General features: G+C 45.0%; 6 protein-coding genes across 6 annotated transcripts; 2 read left to right on the plus strand and 4 right to left on the minus strand.

The window, feature by feature from the left end:
- Positions 1-80: 80 nt before the first annotated feature.
- Positions 81-1,997, minus strand: SERLADRAFT_462770 (uncharacterized protein; the record flags this gene model as incomplete). The annotated part of the gene is made up of 4 exons (XM_007316196.1): positions 81-460; positions 517-930; positions 986-1,332; positions 1,382-1,997. 4 exons carry the CDS (start codon positions 1,731-1,733, stop codon positions 299-301), a joined length of 1,275 nt encoding a protein of 424 aa, XP_007316258.1.
- A 592-nt stretch (positions 1,998-2,589) lies between these two features.
- On the minus strand, positions 2,590-3,102 carry SERLADRAFT_384316 (uncharacterized protein; the record flags this gene model as incomplete). Its single annotated transcript, XM_007316197.1, has 1 exon — positions 2,590-3,102. One exon carries the CDS (start codon positions 3,046-3,048, stop codon positions 2,659-2,661), a length of 390 nt encoding a protein of 129 aa, XP_007316259.1.
- A 424-nt stretch (positions 3,103-3,526) lies between these two features.
- On the minus strand, positions 3,527-3,747 carry SERLADRAFT_367715 (uncharacterized protein; the record flags this gene model as incomplete). Its single annotated transcript, XM_007316198.1, has 2 exons — positions 3,527-3,587; positions 3,638-3,747. The coding sequence occupies 2 exons, from the start codon at positions 3,745-3,747 to the stop codon at positions 3,527-3,529; spliced, it is 171 nt and encodes a 56-aa protein (XP_007316260.1).
- A 201-nt stretch (positions 3,748-3,948) lies between these two features.
- SERLADRAFT_367716 (uncharacterized protein) lies at positions 3,949-4,210 on the plus strand (the record flags this gene model as incomplete). Its single annotated transcript, XM_007316199.1, has 2 exons — positions 3,949-4,043; positions 4,096-4,210. The coding sequence occupies 2 exons, from the start codon at positions 3,949-3,951 to the stop codon at positions 4,208-4,210; spliced, it is 210 nt and encodes a 69-aa protein (XP_007316261.1).
- Positions 4,211-4,455: 245 nt separating this feature from the next.
- Positions 4,456-5,389, plus strand: SERLADRAFT_407003 (uncharacterized protein; the record flags this gene model as incomplete). Its single annotated transcript, XM_007316200.1, has 3 exons — positions 4,456-4,693; positions 4,753-4,784; positions 4,841-5,389. The coding sequence occupies 3 exons, from the start codon at positions 4,456-4,458 to the stop codon at positions 5,387-5,389; spliced, it is 819 nt and encodes a 272-aa protein (XP_007316262.1).
- Positions 5,390-6,156: 767 nt separating this feature from the next.
- Positions 6,157-6,625, minus strand: SERLADRAFT_462777 (uncharacterized protein; the record flags this gene model as incomplete). The annotated part of the gene is made up of 1 exon (XM_007316201.1): positions 6,157-6,625. A coding segment is annotated over one exon (285 nt), but the record flags the coding sequence as incomplete, so codon positions are not given.
- Positions 6,626-9,295: the final 2,670 nt, after the last annotated feature.

Here is a 9,295-nt window from a genome sequence, read left to right on the forward strand (position 1 = left end):
CATGAACGACGTTTTCGATATTCCATTGACATACTCAAGCAGGAGGTGTTTCAGCTCAAACCGACTTTCAGGCCGTCCGTACAGTGAATTATAATTCTCGCGATGAAGAGGTTTCCCCGCCAGTCAAACAACTTTCGTCGCATCACAAGTTCCATGTTCTGTTACCCCACAAGAGGCCTACAATCTCATGGTTATTGAGAGCTATGTGTAGCAGCTTTTATCTTTGTCCATTCGTCTGATATATCTGAGTGGACAGTACCTAAGACTCGCACCATAGCAGAGACCGCCCAATGCTGCATCATGCAAGAATCTCTTCTAGTATTTCGACCACTTTCTCGACTTCCTCAACAGTATTGTAATGGACAAATGATATCCTCACAACACCGTCGCCGGCATCCAGCTTGGGCTCCAGACCACTGACGAGGGTATAAGCATAAAAATGCCCATATCGAATCCCAATCTGTGATTAGTACTCGCACATTAGATTATAAAATAACGAGCGCGATAATAACTCACGCCGCCTCTCTTGTCAAAAACAGCCACAATGTCCTTGCTCTTCACGGATTTTGGACCTACGACGACGAAACTGACAGTAGGAACCCTAGATAAATCGATTTTGCTTTGGCCAACGATCCGGACACCCTGAGCTTCCTGCTTTGGGTCGGTGAGGAACGTAATCAGTGGTTTGATAAGTGTCTGTTCGTGCCGAGCAATGGCATCGAAAGAAGCTTGGAGGTCGTTCGCAGGTGTCAAAGAAAGGAGATAGGCAGGTACTGCGGTTGCGCTATATACAAGCTCATAACCAGGCCCACCTGGTTGCACCTTGTACGGTTTGTCGTCAACTTGAAGGAAGTGATGTGCAAGCGATGTGAGAGAGAACTTCAGTGCTGGTGAACGCACGTAAAGGGCCGAATGGTGTGCACCATAAAGCTATACCATGTCAGTTCAGTGATACATTCGAGAGTTGTGACGGTCGAAAATGTACCTTGTAGAAAGCAAAAACGCAGTAATCGATGTCCCATTTCTGGACGTCAATGCGTCGGTGAGGTCCATACGCCACACAGTCCACGGAGATTTCCAATTTTTTGACTCCCTGTTCTTTAGCATGCTGTCTGGCAGCTTTAACTATTTCTTCAACAGGAACGACCGAGCCAAGAATATTGGAGCAAGCTGTAAATGCGATGACCCTAGTCTTGTTCGAGATGAGCGGAAGTAGTTCCTCAACTTTGAGGCTGACAGAATAAGGGTTGTTTGGGTCTGTGGGAGTTGCGTGCCAAACTTTGACTATAGCTCCACGACGAACTGCTAACCTCTTCCAGCCACCATTGTTTGCTTGAAAGAGAGTAGGTACGAGCATTGGTATGATGTCGACGAGACATACCTTCGTGTTCACCGGTGATGATAAGCTCGTCTCCAGCCTGGATCTCGTTTTCTAGCGCTCTTGCAAGATTCTCGAAGAGCATAGTCGAACTGGGTCCCATTGCAACTTCATCTGAGGATGCGGCATTGAAAAGCTGAGCAGCTGCGACTGCACCATCTGCGACTCGTTGGGTAGATTGCACAGATACTAAATAATCAGCACCGAGTTGAACATTAGTGTTGGAGAGATAATCGGTGATACGATCTATGACGGATTGTAGAGTCTGGGAGCCCCCAGCATTGTCGCCAAAGAGATAACCTGATTTCAGAGCGGGAAAACTGGAACGGACTTGATCGATATCAAGGGAAGCCATGGTCAATGCGTAAGCGTTATTGGACCCTATATACAGTAGCTGCAGTCCCAGGAAGCAATATTATCCATTGCACGCTCTTGCACATGATAAGGAACGATCTTTAAGCAATCTTTAGAACGGGCCGGTAAAACGTCGAAGCAGGCCTCCACAGTTGATTATGCAAAGACAGCAGAGAATATCGACCAGATTATATTCATAACTTGCAAGCGTGTTTGATACGGCTGAAAGCCTTGGCCAAGATATTTGAGGAGACGTCTGAGCTGGTGAAAATTAAGTGGCAGTCTGAGCGCCAGTATCAATGAGCACTATGAGCACATGTGAGCCGCGGTAGACAAATTTAAACGCGGCAATATCACCAAAACTACATTTTATCAGAGCGACATCTCCGCTGATATCCAGACTCATCGAAATCATGCCAATAAGTACCGGTATTTGTTTACAGTTGCGAGGTATAATTATTATTCGAGTACAAAGCAGGGAGCAGGAGAGTTGCCCTTCAAGCTTCAAGCCTGAGAGATAGTTACATATAGTTATACTTCGTCACCTTGCGCTGCTTTTTCCTCGTTTCCTTCGCCTCTTCCTTCTCTGCTTCCCATTCCTTGTGTATTTGGTCTCGAATTTGTTCTTGAACCCCCTTATCCGCTTCCGCGTAGCATGTTTCCACGATGTTAGTGATGTCGTTGGCATCGAGAGTAAGAACGTCGACAGATGATATGACGACAGAACACACGACGACGTTTTTGGTGACCTTTTGCAGATCTGTTGATGTAAACTGGTAGGAGTAGAAATCTGCGTCCAGCCTTGATATACCGCCGAGTTTACCCACAGAAATGGCGTAGGTAGTAGTCGAAGATTGATTTGCATTATAGTTATCAAAGAGAATGTCGAGGGATGAGTTGGCGAGTGTTGTCAAACCTTTTACCTGTTAATATTTATTCGAATTAGGATGAGACTGCAAAGTCCCATTCGAGTTACATACTACATCTCCAGTGGCAAAGTCTCCAAGAGATGCTTCGATTAAGTTAGCTAACCGCTTATACAAGCTGGATAGATAAAACATACATGTGATTGCCTCCTTGACTGAAGCTGTATTCTTGTCTACGCCACAGCGGAAGAACTGGTAGCGGTAAAGAACCTTACTGATAGGGATCGTCTTGGGATCGTACTGAGGTGAAGTTATACGTCTGTAGAACCTGTCTAAACGATTTTGAGCGAGGGTGACAAGGCAGTTCAGCGCGTCGTTAGCTTCTTTTTCTCCTTCGGACTTATCATCAAAACTCTGGACAGCTTTAACGACAGCTAAAGCTTGGCCCATGATGAAAGATAATAGATGAGGAGAACAAATGCAGTTGATAGGAGGAGATAACTTGGAATACGGGTACGCCCATGTTACTGTGAGCTTATATATGGAGTATGCAGCGTTAGTGTTATTTCGCAAGTCCCTTCTGGCAAGAAGAGAGAACTTGAACGACTGGTAATACTAATCCCGGTAAATCCCGGCAGAGCTGACCTTCCTTACCACGCCCCTGTCTTGTGATACTACCCTCATGTTTTTGACCGTGACATGAACATCAGTATCATTGCGACTAATTCATGTCCTTCCAAGCCAGCTGTCAAGGGTGCGATACACGTGTGAGCCCCGTGTACGGATAGATAAGGGATCATCAGACGTGTTTTCACCGCAGTCAAATGGTGACTTAAATCAGGCCAAGCCAAAATTTCCAGTATGTACCAAACTATGCTTTATCATTTCATATCAATGCCAAAAGAAGATTGTATTGATCGCATAGATATCAAGCTATAAAACACTGCGCCCGGGAATGATGCAGCTTTCGAACATTCGGTGGGCAGGTACTTCTCTTGAATTGAACTCAATAGTCAGAAGACCTCGCATAGCTTTAAACTTCAAGGGTCCAAAGCAACGATTACGCTCTGGGAACAGCGGCATCGATTCTAACTGCGATCGAACCAGCTGAACAGGCCAATTCCATATTTCTCTCTTTTTCTCGGCCATTTGACAACACGTTGTCGAAGATGAGTTTTCCTTCTTCGCATTGAACATTACTTTTCAGCGCTTATACACTAGATATTGTAGCAGAATACTGGATATTCGAGTCGACCAATTGCTATATACGCACGTGGTTTGTTGTGTAACACTGGCATTTTCAGGGCTCAACTTGCGTAATTATATGTGGTGTCGAGCTTATACTATCTTATGCAATCTCATCCTTTTTTCAAGTACTTGGTTTGGTCAAGAGGCTCCAGATCAGTGTTAAATGTATCTGTTCTGAGTGCTTCCTTCGTCTCAGCGTGAGTGGCGTTTTTATGTGGGGATTAAGGGATATGACTCGATACATTCCAGCCGCCAGAGTATCCGTATTCCGCCTGAGGGCTCGACGGGAAGCTCTATTCATCTGGATCTATATTATCTTCTCTTCGCATCCAACCGTCGTGTTCCAAGACAAGTTCCTCATTAGGCTGTCGTTTGTACTGTATCCGGCTTGCTCTCAGGATCAATCACAATTGTCCGAAAATTCGTGTTTGTCTGTCTGATATGCTTATCTCACTTTTCTGCCTTGCGGCTGATTGCTCTATTCACCTGGGCCGTCAGGTGGACCTGTGTTGGCTGAACTGACTGTAAATCATTTCCCTGAAAGATATAAAATATCTTGCTTGATGCTTTTCCATGTCGTAGGTTCATTCCCGCTTTAACAATCTCATCATGGGTACTGCAGCGTCGAGCTTCGCCAAATTTGCAGATAATGACAAGCAAAGAAGAGCTAACGATGTAATCAACAGCCTCGTTGCCCTTGCAAATGAGCGCAAGGAGAGTTTTCGAGAGAAGATACGATCAGAGGAGGATTCCAAAAGTGTCCCCATCAACAAAATCATTCATGAATATCAATTCATGCAGCTTGGTGTAACTAATGACCCGCAGGCTATCAGTACTGCTATATCAGGTGAGGTTTCATCCTCATTTATCTTGCTCGTAGTTGTTCACAGATTACCCGGCCTGTAGGTGCTTTGAGCGGGTTCATCTCTGGAGAAATAGTATGTATGATTTCTTGTATTGATTATACCAACCTTGTTTATCTCCTGCACACAAGCTCCCAGGCATAACAAAGATCGCGGGATCTGCGTTGGATATCTTATTCGGGAACTATTCAGCGAATCAATCATCGACTTCTACGTATACTATATCCACAGGCAGTTTGGGTGGTGTAAAAAGGATTGACACGGACTTCTTTTCATACCAGTTCACCTCAAAAAAGATAACAGAAATTACTACGAACGTAGTGGTTGCGTCTGTTGTCATATCGTCGGCCAAACTTGATGGGATGAAAAAGAACGACGTGACCGTTATCGTCCAGATGCTCTATAAGGACGCCTCTCATGAAGAGAGAACTATGATTCGAGACAAAATTTGGGAGGAAATAGAGAAAGAAAAGGCCGAAGATCTGAGGATCGAAGACGACGAAGACGACGAAGAAGAAGGAGAAGGAGAAGATGCCGATGAAATCACAGAATTATTGGAAAAGTTAGGGATAGATGAACACAAGTTGTCAAGGGCCGATAAGCTGCAATTCATGGAAATGTTAACGAGTCAGAAAATGCGGGGTGGCCATCACAAGCTTTTCTCGCAGAGGAAGAAGTAAGCCGAAGTACGTCTAACGAGGGTTTATCTAGTGAGGTGGGACATTTAAAGCTTCGTGTTGACGGCTTGTTCAAGAATTAACACTTTGCAGAATGTGTCCAGTCTCATGACTCGTCGTTTCGTGCTCCCTCATTTTATCGAACAGGAGCTAACAAGCGTAGCCTTCATGTACCTATTTGAAATAAGGGGGGCCAGGGATCAGAGATAGCACCTTCCGGCCATATCAACAATTTTGTAACGACAGTATATCAGGCAGGAATTATCTCCTTTAAGCAGACCATAATTGACAGGAAGACAGACATCCCTGATCTCGTAGAATTATCATACGCGAAGATGACAACTGATAGAAATGAGACAGCGAGAAAACCGATACAGTAAATGAGTGGATGATCGATGAACTTGAGAGTGAGAATGACTAAAGATATAGTAATGGACGTGTGAAACGCAAGAAAGAGTGGGATAATACTGCGAAAGGAGAGCCGATAACATCGATCACAATCAATGTGTAAGACCTCGGGCGGCATAGAACACATCAATCAATGACAACTTACAGACGTCACAGTTAGGAATAGCTTACGAAAAGAACACAACTTGAGATAACTGACTAGAATCAGTGAAAGCAAGTGACAATGAATGTTTATTACTGTATGCGCATTTTCTTTGTGGCCCACCCAAGCCTTTTGGGAATACGAGGTGCATCCGAGATTAATATAGGTTTGGCCCCTGGACATCGTTTTTTATGCCTGGCCATGAAAGCATCCAAGCGTACTACGTCTGTTGAACAATTGCTGCACCTATACTTCATCCCGAAGTGGTCGGTATTGACGATGTGTCGTAGCAGACTTGTAGAAACCATCGGTTTGGGGTAATCGCATCCGCTCCAACGACATGTTCGAAGCTTCTCCGAATGTTTAGATAATTCTGTTGCAGCCCCACCTCTCTTGCCTTCAACGACACCATGATGGGCCTTGAAGTGAGCTCTGACTCGAGCCTTGGTAATACCTATCCACATGCCGCATGGCTTGTCCTTCCATTGACAAGGGCGGATGAACATCTTTCCATTTTGGAGTAATGGTGAGTGCGCCTCTTCCTTTTCGTCTTTTGAAACGCAAGCGGTGCATTGATCGAGTACAATAACAGGATTGCCGCGACGACGCTTAAATCCCGCTGACGGTTCGATATCCGGAGACCACTGTGGTCCAGCGAGGTGATGACCATCGATATTGTATATAGCAACATTATTCATGTCCTCAGCATCTATTTCATCACTGGGAGATGAGGTAGTAGGAAAGTTAGGTATGCTGCATTGAGATGATGAGGGAAGGTACGGTGGGAAGAGAAGTGGCGAAAAGCCACAGCAATCGAGATGGTTTACAGAACCTGAAGTTGTAGGCACACTGCAGTGTGAAGGTGCCGTGAATTCGGAGGAGCTAGCTGAAAAAAAATCCCTGCAGGATGGAGGATAAGACTGATGAACAGAAAGCGGGGAGGAATCCTTTGAAAAGTATGACGTGACAGGGTCTGCAGTGAAATAGGGGAAGCCGTGATTGATGGTGCACGACCTAGACCAAGGAATGACAGGGGCAGAAGGAGCCATATAAGACATCAGCCGTTTGTCTTGAGCGCTATCATAGTGATAAGCTAGAGGAGCCCAGGACGACTCTTTGGCGGACGTTTGAGTGGAGGAGAGTGTAGGATAGATAACTTGATTGTACCCCGCGCCAGATGGTAGTCCAGGATAAGGTGGTAAATCCTTTACTGGAGGACTGAACGAGTGAAGTTGAGGAAAAACAGACAAGACGTTCGATTGGGGTCTGGAATACATCTGAGATGGTGATGTCCTGTGGGCAAAAGATATTCAGTAAACTGTGTATTCATCACTGAGGGTAAAATATATACCTCGGAGAAGAAGACTCGGAGGAAAAGAGCTTCTGCTGCTGTGTCTTATCAACAAAGCCGCCCCTGTATTATAAATGTTAATGAGTGAATATCAATATCACACGAAAACAGATACACACAGCATGATGTCCTCCTGTGCTAGCCTATCACCCCGCATATGCAAACCACGGGGAATCAATGAGTTATCAAATGCTTCTTCGAAATCTAGGAGATCCCCCCGAATCCTGCAAATGAAGCGGTAAGAAAATTATTCCCATATAATACTAAAAGCAACATTATGTTACCCGATTTCGGATGGAAACGCAGTGCATGTCCCTTCTGCGAGAGTGGAACCCATTTGTCCACTATAACCTTGAGAGGCCATGCTGTACAATAGCCCATCAATAGCGTTCATCTCCTTGTCGAATCTTAGCGTAGGTGGCATTTGGGCACCTTGACGTGATTTGATATTGACGGAGCTTTGAGGGCCAACGCCAGGGTCGTAGCATCCCAAGTCATTAATCCACAAGGGACCGGTAATTTGGTTCGTGTCGTTGTTCGACGAGTATAACATAGCGCTCAAGGATACGAGGATTAATTATAAGATATTCTGGAGAAGTTGTACTTAGGAGTGGGCGTTGCACCTGGAAAGTCGCAGAAAGCTAACAGTGGCATCTTATAGTAAGGTAGAAGATAGCTTTGACGAAGGACAGAGTGGCTAGCTTTTGCAACCCACACGATAAGCGAGAATAAGCAAAAGGGCCCGGTGAACGCACCAACACGCTTTAACGACCAATGCAGTGGTTACCATTGTAGTGGACATGTTTTTGGATGTGCGTGGTGACTGGACCACTATTATGCTAGCCCAAACAAGGAAAGACCTAGAAACTATACCCTGGCATTGTTAGCAAGTACGCTTTGACTCTGCACGGCTGGAGCTTTGACCAATATTATTTCCCAGGCATGGTCGTAATTGACCATAGGGTAAAAGACTTTAACGATCTGGATGAGAGCTTGTAACTTGATCACTGAGATTACGCATGCACATCTCATTGCAATTGGACACCTGAGGAAATGACTTGATAACTGCCTCGAGGTTAATTGTCGCCGTCTATGCGATCGAGAAGGGCGCGGACTGCACTTCGAACCAAGAAGTTTGGAAAATGTATTTCCTTGAACAGTATTACAGCATGGGTCAACGTCCAGCATTCAAATAGGATTTTGTTAACTGCAGTCACCGGAAGAAAAAGGTATTGCCTCGAAGGCTGATGGGGTGACGCATCGATGCAAAAAAAAAAGAAACAGTATGTGCGGGTGAGTTTCACTTCGATAATTGGATTGTCAAAGGCTCACCGGTGCTCACCTTTGCGGTGAAACGCGTTAACGGAGATGCAAGCTCCGTCTACTTGCGATATATACACACACCAAAGAAGCGTTTCTCTTCGACATTGACCACTTTCTACTGAATCCTCATATTTATTACAATCAGTAAATCTGAGCGAGTCTGATTCATTTCATCAAGTGATTGAGCTGTGTTCACAGAGTTGAAGCTGTCAATATACTTCATAGTGTATGAACTTCTCGTATTCCGCCTACACGGAAAAGACTCTAAGCCGCAGTCTGTCTATTAGATGTTATCGATCCGAGGCAAGAGTAACAGATTACGAGACGAGCTTTATCCCAAGAGCTCTGTGGGACTGAGCACTGAGCGATTTATGAGAAGCAAAGCAGGCCCCCAGTACTAGTAATAGCTTTAGGAGTTGTCGCAAGCAACTCGAGGTAGAAAACATGGACCGTGAGAAAGATGGCTCAGCCTCCCAATTTGGCAAGCAAATGAATGACGCGGGCACCACGGGCATGAAAGGGTTCCAGCCAAGCCGGGAGAGGTATGATTCGTACACAAACAGCATAATTTCAGCCACCTGGCTGGGATACTTCAAATATTATAAATATATACTTTGTGATAGATTAACTAAAATTTTACCAATATTTTGAGAAATAGCTGTGAGGGTTCGTGCCCAGTTGAGGC

The sequence above is a fragment of the Serpula lacrymans genome (assembly GCF_000218685.1).
Source record: "Serpula lacrymans var. lacrymans S7.9 unplaced genomic scaffold SERLAscaffold_5, whole genome shotgun sequence".
Classification (NCBI taxonomy): Eukaryota; Fungi; Basidiomycota; class Agaricomycetes; order Boletales; family Serpulaceae; genus Serpula; species Serpula lacrymans.